The sequence below is a fragment of the Rutidosis leptorrhynchoides genome, chromosome 11, assembly GCF_046630445.1.
Source record: "Rutidosis leptorrhynchoides isolate AG116_Rl617_1_P2 chromosome 11, CSIRO_AGI_Rlap_v1, whole genome shotgun sequence".
NCBI lineage: Eukaryota > Viridiplantae > Streptophyta > Magnoliopsida > Asterales > Asteraceae > Rutidosis > Rutidosis leptorrhynchoides.
The window spans coordinates 356503783-356525206 of NC_092343.1; the positions used below are offsets into that span (position 1 = coordinate 356503783).

The window sequence follows — 21424 nt, forward strand, 5'->3', positions numbered from 1 at the left end:
ATCCTCCCTAATAGCTTGGTAACTAATATTTACATGTTGGAATAACATGTAAGCGCGAATCCTATTGATAGATCTATCGGGTTTGACCACCCCAACCGGGCTAGTCGCTCTAGTATCGTAAACGGTTGCATAGTACTTCGTTTTTACTACACTTGGTACAGTGTAGGTAGATTTCATAATAAAGGGAATATGTCACATTAATTGTTAAGTACGGTTACCGAAGCGCTCAACAACTTATAGAATACTTTTATACACTTGCAAGTGTACATATATTTATAAACATAAATCTTGTGGTCTATTAATATACTGAAATGATTGTTATGATAAACCTATGAACTCACCCACCTTTTGGTTGACACTTTTAAGCATGTTTATTCTCAGGTATGAAAGAAATCTTCAGCTATGCATTTGCTCATTTTAAAGATATTACTTGGAGTTATTCATGGCATATTTAGGTCAGTACCTCGCAATGGGATCAGATGTTGATGTATTCGTCCAGGTGGATTTGGACGGGTCGTTAAACAACGTCTTTTGAAATATGTCATGAATGACTCCAAGTAATATCTCTAAAATGAGCAAATGCACAGCGAAATATTTCTTTAATACCTGAGAATAAACATGCTTTAAAGTGTCAACCAAAAGGTTGGTGAGTTCATTAGTTTATCGTAATCATTCATTTCTATAATTTTAATAGACCACAAGATTTCTTTTATTCAATAATCATACACTCGCAAGTGTTTAAAAATCATTCATATGGATTGAACACCTGGTAACCGACATTAACATCATGCATATAGAATATCCCCAAAACAGAAATCAATCTGTATAATATAAACTCGAAGTACTAAAGCATACCATTTTCCAGTATGGGGGGAGTTAGTGCCCGTATATCCACCTTTAGGATTCGCGTCAATTAAGGTGTCTGTTCCCTAATTCTTAGGTTACCAAGTTAAAAGGGGTGATATTCGATTCGATAATCCAACCATAGAATGTAATTTTGATTACTTGTGTCTATTTCGTAAAACATTTATAAAAGCAGCGCATGTATTCTCAGTCCCAAAAATATATATTGCAAAAGCATTTAAAAAGGGAGCAAATGAAACTCACAATACTGTATTTTGTAGTAAAAATACATATGACAACACTGGATAAGTGCAGGGTTGGCATCAGATTCACGAACCTATATTGTTCATATATATATATATATATATATATATATATATATATATATATATATATATATATATATATATATATATATATATATATATATATATATATATATATATATATATATATATATATATATATATATATATATATATATATATATTATTTGTGATATAATTTTTATATTAATAACTTAGATTCATTTTATATAAAAATATTAAATTTCGTTATATTATATGTAATAAATATATATATATATATATATATATATATATATATACTGTTTGTTTGTTAAAACAGTACTTTAGTCATACTAAGGTAATATTTGAAATAATAATAGTGATAATACTAATATTAATAAAAATTATAGTATTATTTGGAATTCTATTAATAATTGTATAAATGATAGGTTTCAATAATCAATCTCATAATAATGATAATATCAGTGGTTTTGAATAAAATGAATAATTTGATAATAATGATCATGAAAATATTAACTTTTGATAATGATACTTAATTCTTAATAATAATAATAATTATTATAAAAATATCTATTTTGTTAATTATGGTAGTAAGTTTAATTTTAACCATACTAGTAATCATATTGACAATAACAATGATATTATTACTAATACTTTTGATGATAATAACAATAATAATACTAACAATTTGTAATATGATACTAATAATAATATTTACAATAATAATTTGTTTTATGTTCATATTAACGATAATAATAATAATAATAATGAGCATAATTATAATAATTATAATAATACATATATTAATATTGGTAATAATATTAACAATAATACTAAGTAATGATAATATTAATAATAATAATAATACTTATAAAATACTAATAGTAATGATAACAATATCTAACTTTATTAATGATAACATTAATCTTAATATTAATGGTAGTAATATCTTTGATTAGCATATTAATAACAATAATAATAATAATAATAATAATAATAATAATAATAATAATAATAATAATAATAATAATAATAATAATAATAATAATAATAATAATAATAATAATAATAATAATAAAATAGAAAAACTACCTTAGGAAAAGGTTTCAAAAAAAATTGTGCCTCGTGCGAGGCTCGAACCCCAGACCTCTCAAAACCCAGCACACTCCTCAAACCATGGATCCATTACTGCTTTTCTGTTTAAGTATGAATCTGTTATTTATTTATCCCGTTACTGTAAGTTCTTCTTCTTCTTCAACCTCTCAAATCAAACGACCATCACTAATCAAAATTTACAAAATCGAGTAACACGTTTTGTTTTGGGTCATACAACCGAAATATTTTAACCTATAATGGTTCTTGACTTAATTGAAAACAAAAAAAATGTATATATTACTGCTGTTGCTGTCGCAACTTCTAAAAAAAAAAAATTTTGTTTTTCGATTTATAAACGTTTTTAGATTGTGATTCCTTCATGAAATCTTTTCTAAATCGCCATTAAAATACTCTGGAACTAACAATCGAACTGGAAACAACGTATACTTCATGAATTCGAAGGAAGAACATTAATTGACTTTCAAAAACCCAAACTTTGACTTTGAAATTCGTACTTGATTTGAGGAATTAAAGGTTGAGAATTTACAGAGAGATTAAAGGGATGATTCCTAAGACATCTGCATTTAAAGATTTTGAAGATTTGTTCGAAATCGAATTTTGGCCAAAAAGTGTAACGTACAGAGGAATAATGTTTCGGTTTATTATTTTTCTGTGTTATTTTCTATTTACAACAGCTACCAGCATTATATGACGATAAAGAGGATGTTAATTCAACAATTGGAGCAGTGTTTTGATTGTATTCTAGTGATGATGATCGATTATTGATCACGGGTTTAACAGAAATAAATAAAATAAAAACAGATAGATAATCACGCGTATTATAACAGTAATTATATATAATTAACTAATTAGTTTTAATGTTTATATATAAATACCTGTATTTTTATATATAGCAGTATTTATTTATTCATTTATCTGTTATATAATTATACATATCTGTTATAACTGTATTTTATTTACTTATTTGTTATATATAGCTGTATATATATTATATCTGTATTTATAAAGTATATAATCGATATTAATAACATATATATATATATATATATATATATATATATATATATATATATATATATATATATATAAGTAATAATAATAATAATTCTAACTAATAAAAATTATATTAATAATACTTTTTATTAATTTTATAAATCGAAATACTAATAATAATAATAATAATAATAATAATAATAATAATAATAATAATAATAATAGAAATACTTATAATAATAAAAGTAAATATAATAACAGTATAATGATATAATAACAATAATGATAAAAAAATGATGATAATAATATTATTAGTAACACTGATAATAATACTAATTTTAACAATATAAATTAAATGATAATAATAATATTAACAATAATAATAATAATCTAATAATTTATACATATCTGATTTCATAATTATATCATACTATTTATTAATTCTGATATTAATATTAATATATTTATTTTAATAATAACACAGAAAGTAATAATATTATATCAACTATATTTTAACTTGTACTTAATATTATACATTATTATTTATGTTATATTTACTAATTATATAATATATTCATTTTATTAGTAACTTAATTATTATATATATTACTTTAAATTTTTAATTCAATTTAAATGATTTGTTTGTATTTAATTTAAGTTAATATGTACACTTATAATTATATTTATATATATACACATACATATTTATTTATAACATTCATTCGTGAATCGTCGGGAATAGTCAAAGGTTAACTGAATCCTTCTAAACAGTTCCAAAATTTTTAAGACTCATCATTATAGACTTTGCTTATCGTGTCGAGATCATATAAGGATTAAGTTTAAATTTGATCGAAAATTTCCGGGTCATCACAGCATAGCCGTTAGAACCGATATGATGAGCTGAACTCGACCCGCGAACGAAAGAAACTTGTTTTTCCAGTCGTTGATCTTAATCCTTACTTTGTCAACTAGGATTTTACAATCACGATATAGAAGCCTTGAGGAAATTAATGGAACTCCCAAGTAACGGGCTGCCAGGCTGCCTTCTTCGAAAGGAAGAGTAGCCAAAATTTGGTTCTTTGTAGCGACATTGACATGAGAGAAAAAAGCTGTACTTTTTGATAAGCTCGGAGACAATCCTGAACATCTTTTGAACTCTTCAAGTGAATCACGAATGATTTTTACAGAGGCAACATTCGCATGAGAGAACATAAATAAATCATCTGCGAAGCATAGATTAATAATTTGTAACTTGTCACACTTCGGATGATACTTAAAACCACTGGACTGCGCTATGGTTCGTTTCAACATTAATGTGAGAACTTCCATAACAAGAGTAAATAGATACGGCGACATAAGATCCCCTTGTCTCAACCCATGTTTTCCTTTATAGAACCCGTGCAGTTCCCCATTTATACAGATATAGTAGGAAGCTGAGGAAACACACGCCATAATCCATTTTATCATCTTCCTCGGGTAACCAAAACAAATAAGGGTAGCCTCAAGAAAGTTCCAATCTACCGTGTCATACGCTTTCTGAATGTCGACTTTGAACGCACATCTCGGAGTCCCACGGTTCGTGTGATAATTTCTCATGATCTCTTGGGTTGGAAGAATATTGTCCGCAATTCTCCTACCAGGAATAAATGCAGATTGATTCAAGCTAACCACTTCATCTAGGCTCGCCTTAATTCTTGAGGTAATAATCTTACTAATACATTTGTAAAGAACATTACAATAGGAGATTGGCCTGTAATCAGTCACCTTGCTCGGAGATTGAACTTTCGGAATTAAAGTAATGATAGTATTATTTACCTCCTTTAATAATTGGCCATTATTAAAGAAGTCTTTTATAGCACGAACCACATCACCACCAACAATATCCCACGCTTCTTTAAAGAATGTTGACGTATACTCGTCGGGCCCCGGATATTTGTTTTCACCAATCCCGAATATAGCATCTTTCACCTCCGAATCAGACACCGGTTTGGTCATATCAGAAGCTTGCTGCTGACTAATTGTGTTCACAAACTATGAACCTGGGTCACGAACTTCATCACACATATAATCAACCCTAACAAATTGTTCAAACTTCCTTCTTCAAGTAAAGCTTGGTTGTACTCTTTTAGAGCCTTACTCATGTTTTCCCTACAAGAACGCACATCAGGAGCATTGTCTAGCTCTTTTTGGGCTACTTCTAAAACTTGAAGACTTTGTTTCACCTTCTCATGCACATCACCTTTGCACCACATAAGCTTCCTCATGTCTTTTTTCAATGAACGCAAACGTTATACTACCCGATACATCGAATGACCTTGCATTTCCATATTCCATCCATGTTGAACAGTAGCTTTGAAATCGTCCGTTTGAGCTATATAATTGCTAAACTTAAACGGCTTCACCTTCTTTCTTTACCATATCTACCGGGACTTTAAGAATCGCAGGGCAATGATCCGAAATACGATAAGGTTGAAAGATGACATACGCGTTTGTATAACTATTGATAAAAACGTCATTAGCCATCACCCTATTTATCTTCTTCAATATACCAGTTGAGGAGTTCGGTTGTTGGTTCCAAGTAAATTGAAAACCACAATGGTTAACGTCCGCCATGTTAATATGCTCAATACACTCACGAAACTCTCTCATTGCTAAGGTACAACTTGATGAGCTAGCTGTGGATTCTTCAATTTCCAACGAGCCATTAAAATCACCAATCATCACCAATGGTTGACTCCCAATCGAAGCACTGTGATATTTCAAGCTATCCCAAAGTTGCCTTCTTTTGATATAATAATTATCCGCATACACAAATGAAAGAAAGCATTGCCATTTATCATCCACCTTCTTAACAACACAGTGGACAACTTGATTAGTCATAGCCAAAATCATCAACCTCACCTAGTTCGGGTTCTATCCTATGATGATGCGTGTACACACACTATTATTTGACAACCAATTCCAAGCTGGGAACACAACATTACAAATACCATTTAACCTTGCAATAGAAACGTGGGACTCCAAAATAGCACAAATCGAAAACTTATTGCTACTCACTACATCATAAACCTCGTTTTGTTTAGAGATTCGGTTCAAACCCCTTATATTCCAAGATGCGATATTAATCATTGTAACTCTGGACCAGGAGTGCTTGCCCCCTCAGATGGTTTCTTCGAACCCATAAATAGTGATGTTTCATCCTTATTATCTAGTACATCATCCTATTCATCTATTAAATTCAAATCAATAGGCCTTGTATATTGAACATCATCGTTCAACGATCCTCCTTGTTCTCTAAAGCATCCCATGAATCAACACTATGAACACTTACATGGTCATCATCAACAGCCTTACTTGTTTCCTCAGCATTATACGACTGATTAAGGTTACCTTCAGTCTGCGTGGAACCCTTTTCAAATTCATACTCCGACGACATGTCATTCTCCTCTCCCTCCTTCAATGAATCACTCTGTTCCACACCGACTTTGCGATTACGTAAAACCCTAGTTACAGTGTCCGGAGCTTTCTTCTTCTTCTTACCCGCCATGAACAGCCAGAAGGAAAAATTATTCAGTAACGTGCGTGATAACAGCCAAAAACTAGTCGGAAATCAAAAAAATCGCCTGAGAGAGCCACGAATTTTCCGGAGCGGCTAGGGTTCTCACCCAATTATACTTTTATGAATTGCAACCTCTTTACAACAATTACAAAAAACTTGTTAACAAATGTATATCACCTAAGATAAGGAGATAAAGATAAGAAGATAAAAACTATGGATTTTTTTAAAGACAATCTTTAGTGTCATTAGAATTATATTAGTGCATAAAGTGGTATATTAAATTGGCTAGAAAGTGGGAGTTATATTAATATACAAACAAATAAATTTTTTAATTTGTTTGTACATTGATATAACTTCCATTTTCTAACCAATTCAATGTACAATCACTTTATGCACTAATATAATTTTAAATAACAGTTCGTTACTTCAACAAAACAAAGATCACCAAGGTGATAAAAATGAGACACACCATCAAGGGTCAAGGATATAGATGGAAACTAGCAAACAAATGATTAGGTTATTTTGACATTCACAGGTTCGATACTACAAGTTAACAGGTTAGTCGTTAAAAGTAATTGTGATATAAATTTACTAAAGTGAAGGTAAGTAGAGGAAATGCTGGACAAAATATATGAACATATGATGCTATGCAAGGCTTAAACTAACTACAAATTAGTATGTACTTGTTAAGTATTTGTTACTGATTTAAATCAATTTCCAGAAATTCAAAACATTTTCATGGTAATTTGCTCGTATGCACGAGCAAGAAAGATATAAGCAAGGTTGGATTATAAAGTAAAGGAAGATCTGGATTTGCTGATGTGAGCATCCGCCTGAGGCGGAGGTGCAGATATTGATGCGGACGAGACTGATGCGTGATAAGAGGAAGATGCAAGTTGAGCAAGCGCTGGAATTGCACCACCTACGAATTTCGTCCAATCAAGAGAGTAATATTGTCGATAAAAACTAGAGAAAAAAGTAACTTTTGCACACGATGTTAACACTACAACGAAATTTAGAGAAACTAACCTGCTAATCCTGCACACGCTGAAGAGAATACTATCACAGGTGGGGCCTGTATAAATATTTTCAACCAGGAGCAGAAACAAATTCAAGATGAACATCAACAAAAGACACATTTGCATCAGAAAATAACAATAAATTCTTTTACCAATGTTGCAAAAATTGGTAGTCAGGTAATACTCGGTCGAGACTTTTTGGGGGAGTACTCAGCAACTTGGGGAGTACTCAAATGTTGACCAAGTTTGACTTTGACCGATGTTGACCAATTTTGACTGATTTTCCAAGTAATCCCGAGTTTTGGCCGAGTTTCGACCCATTTTTTTCCAAGTAATCCCGAGTTTTGGCCTAGTTTGACCGAGTTGCAAAAACCAAGTACTCGCCAAGTAATTCTGAGTTCTGCAACACTGGTTTTTACTCTTTGAGTAATACCGGAAGAAATGAATAGAGTTTCTAGTCGGCCTAACTTGGCATGTTATGATCCATACAAAAACTTGTTTGTTACATCCAACTCATCCAACCCACCCATTTTGCCACCTCCAATCTAAGAAATTTATATGCTCCTTGTTTAGTAGATTTTACAATCTGACGCTTCGTAAATTTAGAGATAAACTAAATGGAGAATTTTATTGTCAACTCACTGAAATTGAGTGCCCACCAAAAATACGGAGTGAGAAACTTACACCAATAAAAAAATGCAACCACATTGGTCCTTTCACCCGCCTTTGAACAACCGGCATAACTACACAAAGAAAAGCAATAAATAATTATTCGAAAAGAATGTTTGATATGTCAAAATTTTATAACGTGACGTTTAAATATCAAATTCCTGGCAGAGCATGTATACACGTCTTGCAAAAGAACCACTACTTAAATCGACGAGTACAAACCAACTAATAATGCAACACATACCTAGATTGAATCCGTAGAATGCGCTCGATACACCACCAACAGCAGACCCAATCTGAGTTATCAACAAGACAAAAGAAATAAGAACATTTTATAATGGCATGTAAGAAGAACATTTGAAGTGTACATTAAAGTTGCTTTCAAGATATATTGAACTTTTTCCAACCAAAATAAAAACCACATTTACTTCAACTATTAATCATTAAAATGCTTATCTTTTATATTTTTAGAAAAATATATGATGGCTTTCTTAGTTCCTTCTCCTTTTTTTAAGGATAACATAAGAGAAAATAAGTTACCACTTACCATGGAAAAGCTCTCTAATAAGGGGTCCCACAGTCCAAGCACTGGTTTCCTAACATCAAACAGATATATAAACAATAACATAAACCAAACGAAATATCAACTATAATGACTTTTAGCAATTTTCAAACATCCATAGTCGTAATAAATATTCTTAGTCAAGGTTACGAAAATCGCTCCTCGGGGGTACTCGTTTGGGGCTTTTAAGCGAGTACTTGGCAACTTGGGAGTACTCGGATCTTGATTAAGTTTAACTTTGACCGATTTTGAACATGTTTTGACCAATTTTCCGAGTAATCCTGAGTTTTGGTCGAGTTTGACCGATTTTGACCAAGTTTGACTGACTTTGAGCAAGTACTTGCTGAGTACTCCCCGAGCTGAATAAGCTTTAGTTCATTGATAAAAGTTACCATCTCCTTGGTTAAAGGACCTGTACAGTGCCGACATCTCAACAAACTTCTAGGATCTGAATCGCACATTGCAGCTTGACAATATATATACTACCTTTTTCAATGTTCTAAACATCAAAAAATGATAATTGAGGATAAAGAATGGCTACAAAACCTACGTAATTTATGTAAAAAAAACAATGTACTAGTTGAATAATATATACCTAAAGATGAAGCCAAAGCTATCCACAGCTAAAACCATCACAGCACAAAACAATCACACCTACAACAGATATGTAAATTAAATTAATGATACAAATAAGCATATGGACTAAACTTTAAGGCCTTGCCAAAAACAATGTGGACATATACACAAACATATAAAACAAAATCCAGATATACAATTTACAAAAATATGAAACTATTTACAACCTATATACTAAACAAACAGCTAACAATAAAAAAATATCATACAGTTATGAGTAATGTACATTATACATATACATATACATATACATAACAGTATCAAACCCTAATTCAGGTCCACAGATACGTTAATTTAACAAAACAAACTGCAGAACAACGTTCCGACTCAATCAAACCCTAACACTAAGAAAAGATGTTTATACATAATCATAAGGTTCATAGTTACACTAGGTTTTGACGAATATATATATACTACGTATATACACAAATAGATATAACGAAATACAATAATGTATGAGAAGACGAGAAGCAACAATTTAATACGTCGCCAATTGTTCTGAAAAAACAATAGTAACTTTGAACGCAATAATCGTAATCATAAATTACAACCAGGGGCGGAACATTGTAGGACTGTGGATACCAACTCAAGTTGATGATAAAGAATTGTATGTTGATGATACCAACTGGCTCTGGCACCCGCCCCAATTGGATTTCCAAAAATAAAAAAATTTACACTAAAAAAATTTGTTTTTACTAAAAAATAAGTTTTTTTTATTAGTGTTTGACCCAGCTATCACTGGAAAATTTAATAGGTTTTTGCACGCCTCAACTAGCTTTAACCTAAAAATTATGATAATTATACATTAATTAATATCAGAAGTTACATTATATATGTATAAACATATGTGTATGTGCATATTTTTTATTCAAATAAACTCATACAAAATAGAGCAAGTATTTTTAGGTTAAAATCGGTCAATAAGGCATATTACTCAATGAGAGAAAGGAGAATAACTGGCGGAGCTTTGGAGGACTGAGCGGCGGCGATTGGCGGTGATCCGGAGGTGTGGTTGTATGCTATCGTCGGTGCAGGTGAGCCGTTGAAGACGCTGGGGTGAGTTCGGGTTTGAACATGATCCAATGGGCTAGCTACAAGGTGGCCTGGTTTCATATATTGGGCTGGATTCATTGTTTGGTTAAATACGATTTAGTCACAAATGGTTGTCTAGTTATATCTAACGAAAAGTTTGGAAAAAAAAAATACGGTGTTACACGGATCTAAAAACAAACCTTTATTAAAATTTTTAATTAATGATTTGGGTTTTGTATCTATCTCGCATGGGCCAGATTCGTGGTGTTGGTGCCTAGATGATGACTCAGAATTCACGATAAGCAGTACGAGAGCTTATATTGACGATCGATTATTACCAACTAACGAACTGAGTACAACATGGTCGAAGGTTTTACCGCGAAAGGTTAGCATTTATCTGTGGCTTTTAGCGATGGATAGATTACCTACACGTCTTAATCTATTTCAAAGAGGGGTGAAAATTGACAATATCAAATGTGCTTCTTGTAATTACAATATCGAATCTTTGCAACATGTATTCTTTGGTTGTAGTGTGGAGTATGAACTATGGAGGCGAGTAAGAATTTGGCTAGATATCCCTCTAAAGATTTTCACGGATTAGTGCGAGGTAATGTCGTGGTTTAATAGTTGGCATGGAACTGAGAAGACGAAACAAAAAGTGTATGTGATCTTTGCAGCTCTACAATGGCATGTTTGGAGATTCAGAAATAGGGTAACTTTCCCTGGTAAAGCATTGAAGAAATTATTTTATTTGATTCCATTTGTAATTTTTCATTTTTATGGTTTATAAGTAGAGGCAAAGTCTATGTAAATTGGAACGTTTGACTTTCAAAGCCGGTGTAATCGTTGGGTTTGACTCTCACTAGTGGGTTGGTATTAATAAAAAGTTTGACTGTTAAAAAAAAGTGAAACTCACGCATCTACTTTTCCACTTCAATGTTCCTCTAACCATAAACATTGAACTTAATCCTGTGTACCCCTATTGTTATTGATGAAAACAAATGATGTAACAAACTTCCAATCATAGGAAGTAAATATTTCAATGAAAGTCAAAATTAACTAAAGAAATTCGCAATCACAGATGATTATGAATCAGTATAACATATCACAGTAATAATCCTCACTAGCAAGTTCAATTGATCTTGAACTTTTTAACTCTCAGAATATCAAGATGAATACAAACCCTAATTTGGGTATGAAGAACAACAGAGAATCGAGAGAGATACAGATCAGAAGAAAAGAATGAGAATAATAAATTATATATAATAACTTACATTGCAAACTGGTCCCTGATGATGTGCGTAGCCCATCATGTTTTCTCATTAGACTTGCACTTGCGTTTGAATAAGGAAAAGCTCATAAAGTCTCTCAGGAACCCTAATTCCCCTCTATAAATAGAGGGGTCATCCTCCCATTTTATCCATATCATCTTTCTCTCTCTATCTTGTTCTCCACTCACTCTCACTCATCCTTTTCTCCTCACACACTAATCCAAGGGTTTTTGCATCCTAGGCTTTTTTCCCTCACGGCCTATCGACCCGACTCAACAGGACGACCCTCAACCATCGACCACTCTCTCGAGATCATCATCTCGATTCGGGTTATCACGGTATTCGGACCGGAGTGTTGATGTCGTTGAACCCCAAAAACCCCTATTTCGTTGATCCAAGTGAACTTCTGTCCACGGCCCAGATCTATGCTTGATCAAATGGCGCCATTCGTGAGACGCGCTACAACAAGTTTCGTGCTCCTACTATCATACGAGTTAACGAGTCAGATCTGATTCACGCTTGTAAGTATTTATCTCTTTCGCATATCTGATTCTGATTCAAGACTCATGGTCAGTGGAATCAATGTGGGTTTCAAAGAAGGTTTGTTTTATTTTTTAAGATAATAGAAAGTAATCAAATTTTTTAATAAACATCTTTTAGATCCCAATAAAACAACACTGAATTATTTTATTACTACTAGAGATTAACTCTCTTTTGGAAGGCACGTATACCCTCGAAACAAACGGAGACCACCTGCTTCTTCAGATTCCTTTTCCAAATATACATAATGAAAAAGAAAATATGGTGAGGAAAAATTATAGAACCACCCACTATATTGAAGTCATTTTGGGGCTTATTAAATGAATCACAGTTAAATTATTAAATGATAACCGAAACAAGTTCGAAGCGCTTTGTATGGTATCTGTTAGAGACCCACATCATGCGCAAGCGATGCACATATAATAGGGCGCTTATTCAATATTATCACTGAATATTAACTATACACCACCGAGGATGCCGATCTGCGTAAGTCTGTGCGCACATTGGCTTGCCCCGCATTTAGCTCGTTCGTGCACATTGGTTTGGGCGCATTGGCTCGCTCGTGCACGATGGTTCGCTTGCGCACGTTGGCTTGCCTCGCATTTAGGTCGCTCGCGCACATTGGTTTGGTCGCATGGCTCGCTCCTGCACGATGATTCGCTCGCGCACGTTGGCTTGCCCCGCCTTTAGCTCGCTCGCGCACATTGGTTTGGGCGCATTTTGGCTCGCTCGTGCACGACGGTTCGCTCGTGCACGTTGGCTTGCTTCGCATTTAGCTCGCTCGGGCACATTGGTTTGGGCGCATTTTGGCTCGCTCGTGCACGACGGTTAGCTTGCGTACGTTGGCTTGCCTCGCATTTAGCTCGCTCGCGCACATTGGTTTGGGCGCATTGGCTCGCTCGTGCACGATGGTTCGCTCGCGTACGTTGGCTTGTCTCGCATTTAGCTCGCTCGTGCACATTGGTTTGCGCGCATCAGCTCACTCGCGCACGTTAGCTCGCTCATGAAGGTGGCGCATGAGGGTGTGCATGAACAAAGTGTAACATCCCGCGTTTTTCCGTTAAATTTATTTTAACGCCGTCTTTTTTTTTTAATAACATCTTTCGTCACCTATATTCGTACACTTCGTTAACTAATGTTCTTGATAATCCCGTTACTCGATTACAACATCTCTCGTTAACTTGCGTTTTAAAAATATTCGATCGGTTAATTCCCGCACCCGACTACAAACTTGAGGGACTAAACTCGCCAAAGAGCCAAACTAGTTGACTAGGTCAACTAGTCAACTCCATCCTCCTCCATTCATTTTCATCTCCACCATCTTCATTACTTCCATCTTTTCTCTCAACCTTCAAACAAAAGATTCATCATCTAATTTCGATTTAGCAAGCAAACATCAAAACAAACTACATATTCTTGATCCTCTCATCATCCTCTACGATTTGATACTAACTTCATTGATTTTGGGTAACATTTCTAAAACTCTAGATTTCTTTAAATTCGTGTTTTTGACTTGAAATGTTGTTAGTTAGTGTCTATGGCTCGTGTATAACATGAATATATGATTTGTATGCTCGATCTTGATGTTTTGGTGTAACTAGCTTGAAAATGAAAAGTGTATGCTTAATCTTTGATTTTGGATGATCAAATGTGTTAGATTGTTAAAGTTCATGTTTTAAAAGTGTTACTAGCATCATTAGCTTCATGTTGATGTATAGATTGATTAAAGAAACTTCATAAACGTGATTATTGATTTTGTGAACTTTTGGTTAGGGTTTGATAGCTTTAAAACGAACTTTTGATGCGTTGAATGCTCGTTAATGTTATTAATAAGTGTTTAGTTGTATTACATGTTTGATTACCTTCAAAACGGCATATCATATGTATAAATTGGATTCCCGGAACTTGAAATGCATTTGATGAACCTAAACTTTGATTTTGAACGCTTAACGACCATTCAACGAGGTTTCTGTTGTCTTAAATGATGATTTTGATTAATGATATGTGGTTAGTTGTATTCCTTGTCGAAATAGCTTTCCGATGATATAAAATACATGTTCTAATTATTTGCGGATCATAAAATGTGATTGTTTGTGTTTTGGTTCATCCATTTGAGGAATTCAGCAAACAGACCCTGGATGCCAATTGGGACGCCGTCCTGATTTTGGGACGCCGTCCCACTCTTCATATTGGGACACCGTCCTGATTTTGGGACACCGTCCTGATACACTAAAATGGGCTGTTTTGCTTGGTCATTTGACGTAAAATGTTTGATATGCTACGGACCTCCGATTAACATGAAACTTGGCCAACATGCTCATATATGATTATATAACTTAGAAAAATTGTCGGATACCCGACCCGACCCCGTTGACTTTGACTTTGACCAAGTTTGACTTTTAGTCAAACTTAACTAAACACTTATGCAATCGTTCTAGTCTTTCTTTTATACTTGATTCTTGCATGAAACTTGACAACGTGATTCACATGCTATACTTTTCGAGTCGTAACGAGCCGTAGGACTAATTGAACACATTTCGCCCGACCTTGTGTCGTAACCGGTTAATTGATACAACTTACTTGTTTAGGTCAAGGCTAAGCAACTATCATGCACACGTTTACTTGTGAAGTACTTTTATACTCGTGCACTCGAGGTGAGATCATAGTCCCACCTTTTCAACAACTTTTTATACTTTTAAATTGTGGGCTGAGAAACATATACTTTGTTACATTTTGTACTACTTACTTTTATACTTTGAACACAAGTACAAGGAAAACAAACATTCCACAGCGAGTTAGAACAAAAATCCTCAATTCGATTATCATTAGTTACACTTGCAGGGTGTAAGCGAGAACTTATATTGTGTGGCCATACGGGTTTGACAAACCCTCATTACGGACGGTTCGCTACCGTCTACGGATGAAATATATTTTCGAGAAACAGTGTATGTTCTAACACTATTGTGATGGGGTTCTATGGAAGGAAACGTTAAGTCTTGATAATTGGGTGCTCGCGAACAATACTTTTGGAATGCAAACGATTATGATAATCAACGTTATGGGAATACTAAATCTTGTGGTTCAAAAACAATGTTTATTACAAACACCTATGATTTCACCAACGTTTTTCGTTGACAGTTTTCTATATGTTTCTCAGGTTCATACTTGGCTATTTGATACATGCTTCCGCGTACACTCATACTTGCTTGGAGTCAAGCATACATACATACATACGCTAGTGATAGCACCTTTGGATTCAAACATATTGTTTACATACTTACGCTATTTATAGCAACTGTGATTTTCAACTTATATTATGTCGCAAGTTATGTCATTTATACTTTACAATTTTTGTAATCTTAAACTTGTTGTCGAATTGTTTGTAAACTAAACTTTGCAAGTCTTGTACGTTTCAAATGAATGCGACATAATTTTGGTCAAACGAGTCTCATATAGGGACTACGACCACGTTTCGGGACTTCAGTTAGCGACGCCGTCAATGACGATTTTGGTCGGGTCGCCACAGATGGTATCAGAGCGTTGGTTGTAGGGAACTAGGATGTGCATTAGTGTGTCTGACAGAGTCGTTGGGACGCATTAGTGAATCTAGACTACAACCGGATAGTTAGCCATTGCATTCTGACATACATTGCTATAGATAGCACTTACTTGACTACTTGTGCATTATACTTGAATCATTCTTAGGCAAACTTTTTAATGGTACCCAACCTTCATCATACGAACTCGTATTCCGCCACTTTTTGGTAACACATGTGAATTCAAGGTTTATACACGTACGGATGACCACGACTTCGTTAGTCACTCTAGTTCGGGAATTCTGACTCCTTGGTTGTTATCCACCCCGTCTCAGCGTACTATCCACGAGTGTTGTAAAGTTACCACCACCACTCTAGATGAGTATCGCCATCACTATTTATCACTACGGTTGCGTACTACTCATTATCATGACTCGTTACTCTTTTCATACCTGAATACGTTATTGTCTGACTCGAACCGCATTGACGTGAACAAACATTTATACACTTCCCTCGGGGAACGCTTCTTTAGAATTGCATAAATTCTTTCGATTTAATACGAGTCACGTTTGAGACGTCGTTACACTTTGTTCATTCTAGATCTTCACAGTTACACGAACTTGATGTTATGGAGTGATGTGGGAATGGAGGTATGAGTTAGCGTAATATAACGACACTCGATCAACGTGGTTATATTACGGTAAGACATACCAAAGTTCTAGTGACACGTGATGGTGGTTAGACTCGATCAACCTAAACACCACCATGTGCCATGTACATGACTTCATCTATTCATGTTTGGACATCTGAAAACTCCGAAAGTACTGACAACAACCATACCGGGGACACACCTTCGAATATTGTCGAACCATATTTATGCTTCCGAATGAATGACGAATTCTTTCAACTTCAAACATACGTTATACATGAATACTATCTCGTCCTCGCACAGTTTTATCAACGAACTACAATATACCTGTTATGCTCACACCGAGGTGGAAACTTCTCTCGTATTACACTCGTACTTCCGTATAAGGAAATCTTTGATTCTAAATTTTCAATGGAGAGATAGACTCTTCACGTTATACTAGTACTCGCCTCGAGGGTGAATAGCCCCGACGAACGTTTTCAGAGACCGATGAGAACTTGCTCCGACAAACGTTTTTGGAAACAGATAAATCTTTCGCGACGCGAATTTCTTGAGAAACTTGTTCTATCTAACGTTTTCAAGTCCTAACAAACTTTTTCAAACATACCTTACAGAAATGTACCTCATTTCAGATCGAGATTCTTGTTTCACTTCTAGATTTCGGAGTGCTTTTCGAAAAGCCTCGGGACCGCGTTTAAACATGAGTACAATACATCAACGCATCTCGAAGGGCCAAACAAACATACGATTCAAACCTTGGAAATCATAAAACGAATTCGTGTTATCGACTTCAAAATTTCTTGAGAAAAGTCATTGCCTTTACTAAATTCTCTTACGCCGATGGTTATCATTCAAGTCTTAACGTCAGACCTTTTGAAATCTTATGTGACCGGAAACGTCATTCTCCTTTTGTAGAACCAAGTTAATGATAATCAAACCACCGAACCCGAGCTAATTCATGGAACAACCAAGAAACTTCTTTAACCTCATAAAGGCTCGAGACGACCGTAGTCGCCATAGGAGCTATGCCACTGTTAGACGTAAACTTTTTAAATTCCATGTGGAAAACCGCGTGACGTTAAAAGTCGCACCTTGAAAAGGTGTAGTCCATTTCGGAAACGTAGAAAGCTACATCCGCGATGTTTTTAGTCCTTTTGAAATTTTGGGGTGTGTTGTGCCCGTTGCTTACCGCTTCGAACTTCCGACTCAAACAAATTCCGTTCATCCTACATTCTGTGTATCAAACTTAAAGGCGTGTATTGCGAGACAAGAACTTGTTATCCTCTTCGATGAACTTACTATCAACGATAAACCTCACTACCAAGGAGGACCGGTTGAGACTATAAATCGTGGAACCAAACTTTAAACCAACGTAAAATCACGACTGTCGAAGTTCGTTGAAATACCCGAGGGAGTACCTTCACTTATTCGTAGAACCGACAACGCAAGATCTCGAGGAAGAAACAACGACTACTACTTCCAACTAAATTTCGGGACGAAATTTCTTTTAAGGTGTAGGTAATGTAACATCCCGCGTTTTTCCGTTAAATTTATTTTAACGCCGTCTTTTTTTTTTAATAACATCTTTCGTCACCTATATTCGTACACTTCGTTAACTAATGTTCTTGATAATCCCGTTACTCGATTACAACATCTCTCGTTAACTTGCGTTTTAAAAATATTCGATCGGTTAATTCCCGCACCCGACTACAAACTTGAGGGACTAAACTCGCCAAAGAGCCAAACTAGTTGACTAGGTCAACTAGTCAACTCCATCCTCCTCCATTCATTTTCATCTCCACCATCTTCATTACTTCCATCTTTTCTCTCAACCTTCAAACAAAAGATTCATCATCTAATTTCGATTTAGCAAGCAAACATCAAAACAAACTACATATTCTTGATCCTCTCATCATCCTCTACGATTTGATACTAACTTCATTGATTTTGGGTAACATTTCTAAAACTTTAGATTTCTTTAAATTCGTGTTTTTGACTTGAAATGTTGTTAGTTAGTGTCTATGGCTCGTGTATAACATGAATATATGATTTGTATGCTCGATCTTGATGTTTTGGTGTAACTAGCTTGAAAATGAAAAGTGTATGCTTAATCTTTGATTTTGGATGATCAAATGTGTTAGATTGTTAAAGTTCATGTTTTAAAAGTGTTACTAGCATCATTAGCTTCATGTTGATGTATAGATTGATTAAAGAAACTTCATAAACGTGATTATTGATTTTGTGAACTTTTGGTTAGGGTTTGATAGCTTTAAAACGAACTTTTGATGCGTTGAATGCTCGTTAATGTTATTAATAAGTGTTTAGTTGTATTACATGTTTGATTACCTTCAAAACGGCATATCATATGTATAAATTGGATTCCCGGAACTTGAAATGCATTTGATGAACCTAAACTTTGATTTTGAACGCTTAACGACCATTCAACGAGGTTTCTGTTGTCTTAAATGATGATTTTGATTAATGATATGTGGTTAGTTGTATTCCTTGTCGAAATAGCTTTCCGATGATATAAAATACATGTTCTAATTATTTGCGGATCATAAAATGTGATTGTTTGTGTTTTGGTTCATCCATTTGAGGAATTCAGCAAACAGACCCTGGATGCCAATTGGGACGCCGTCCTGATTTTGGGACGCCGTCCCACTCTTCATATTGGGACACCGTCCTGATTTTGGGACACCGTCCTGATACACTAAAATGGGCTGTTTTGCTTGGTCATTTGACGTAAAATGTTTGATATGCTACGGACCTCCGATTAACATGAAACTTGGCCAACATGCTCATATATGATTATATAACTTAGAAAAATTGTCGGATACCCGACCCGACCCCGTTGACTTTGACCAAGTTTGACTTTTAGTCAAACTTAACTAAACACTTATGCAATCGTTCTAGTCTTTCTTTTATACTTGATTCTTGCATGAAACTTGACAACGTGATTCACATGCTATACTTTTCGAGTCGTAACGAGCCGTAAGACTAATTGAACACATTTCGCCCGACCTTGTGTCGTAACCGGTTAATTGATACAACTTACTTGTTTAGGTCAAGGCTAAGCAACTATCATGCACACGTTTACTTGTGAAGTACTTTTATACTCGTGCACTCGAGGTGAGATCATAGTCCCACCTTTTCAACAACTTTTTATACTTTTAAATTGTGGGCTGAGAAACATATACTTTGTTACATTTTGTACTACTTACTTTTATACTTTGAACACAAGTACAAGGAAAACAAACATTCCACAGCGAGTTAGAACAAAAATCCTCAATTCGATTATCATTAGTTACACTTGCAGGGTGTAAGCGAGAACTTATATTGTGTGGCCATACGGGTTTGATAAACCCTCATTACGGACGGTTCGCTACCGTCTACGGATGAAATATATTTTCGAGAAACAGTGTATGTTCTAACACTATTGTGATGGGGTTCTATGGAAGGAAACGTTAAGTCTTGATAATTGGGTGCTCGCGAACAATACTTTTGGAATGCAAACGATTATGATAATCAACGTTATGGGAATACTAAATCTTGTGGTTCAAAAACAACGTTTATTACAAACACCTATGATTTCACCAACATTTTTCTTTGACAGTTTTCTATATGTTTCTCAGGTTCATACTTGGCTATTTGATACATGCTTCCGCGTACACTCATACTTGCTTGGAGTCAAGCATACATACATACATACGCTAGTGATAACACCTTTGGATTCAAACATATTGTTTACATACTTACGCTATTTATAGCAACTGTGATTTTCAACTTATATTATGTCGCAAGTTATGTCATTTATACTTTACAATTTTTGTAATCTTAAACTTGTTGTCGAATTGTTTGTAAACTAAACTTTGCAAGTCTTGTACGTTTCAAATGAATGCGACATAATTTTGGTCAAACGAGTCTCATATAGGGACTACGACCACGTTTCGGGACCTCAGTTAGCGACGCCGTCAATGACGATTTTGGTCGGGTCGCCACACAAAGGTGGGGCATGAAGTTGGGCATGAAGGCGACACGTGATGGACTGATGGTGGCACATGAAATTAAATTATGAAGTTTGGCACATGATGGTTAATGCATGAATGTGCGACCACCAATTTGATGCTTATATATACAGTGCTAACGACCTAGTTATCAATTGGTGATCATCGCGCAACTCACACGCATTCATTATGCGTGGCACAACACTTGAGCGCGATGCGAAACATCCACAAAATGAAACATTAAGCTTGAATGTTAGGTGCTGATCGCCCCAAGCTTTGCATACAACACAATACACATACCTCATATGCGCGCTCCATGCTCACTTGATCTGTGCAAATATATTTTTACTCAAGATATGAGGTGCAACACATGGGACTTCTAAGCGAGGTTCGTAATAGCCACAAGTCTATCTTGTTTGATCTTCAATTTGTGTGGTACGTACATCTACCTGTCTTTAATTCACGTTTATATATGTTAGACATAAATACACATGTACACGTGGTGACTAAACAAAATGCCGTTTATATTACCGGTTGAGGTGTCCAACAGTTAAACAAAGGGGATGATTCTAACACACCCTTTTTTGATCCTCACACACCTATTTTAACCTTTTACTCTTCTAATAATACTCTATTTCTTTAAATTGGTGTGTGAGGATCAAAAAAGTGTGTGTGAGAATCATC

General features: G+C 34.7%; 1 protein-coding gene across 4 annotated transcripts; it reads right to left on the bottom strand.

The window, feature by feature from the left end:
- Positions 1–7389: 7389 nt before the first annotated feature.
- Positions 7390–21173, bottom strand: LOC139876649 (uncharacterized). 4 transcript variants are annotated; one of them, XM_071864005.1, is made up of 8 exons: positions 21041–21173; positions 9665–9723; positions 9462–9568; positions 9055–9103; positions 8752–8803; positions 8523–8581; positions 7849–7894; positions 7390–7741 (listed from the first exon to the last, which is right to left on the bottom strand). In XM_071864005.1, exons 4-8 carry the CDS (start codon positions 9055–9057, stop codon positions 7608–7610), a joined length of 294 nt encoding a protein of 97 aa, XP_071720106.1. In that variant the 5' UTR covers positions 9058–9103; positions 9462–9568; positions 9665–9723; positions 21041–21173; the 3' UTR covers positions 7390–7607. The 4 variants fall into 4 exon arrangements, with proteins under 4 accessions (XP_071720106.1, XP_071720105.1, XP_071720108.1 ...); XM_071864004.1 differs by lacking the exon at positions 21041–21173 and adding an exon at positions 12012–13580; XM_071864007.1 differs by lacking the exon at positions 21041–21173 and adding an exon at positions 10663–10826.
- Positions 21174–21424: the final 251 nt, after the last annotated feature.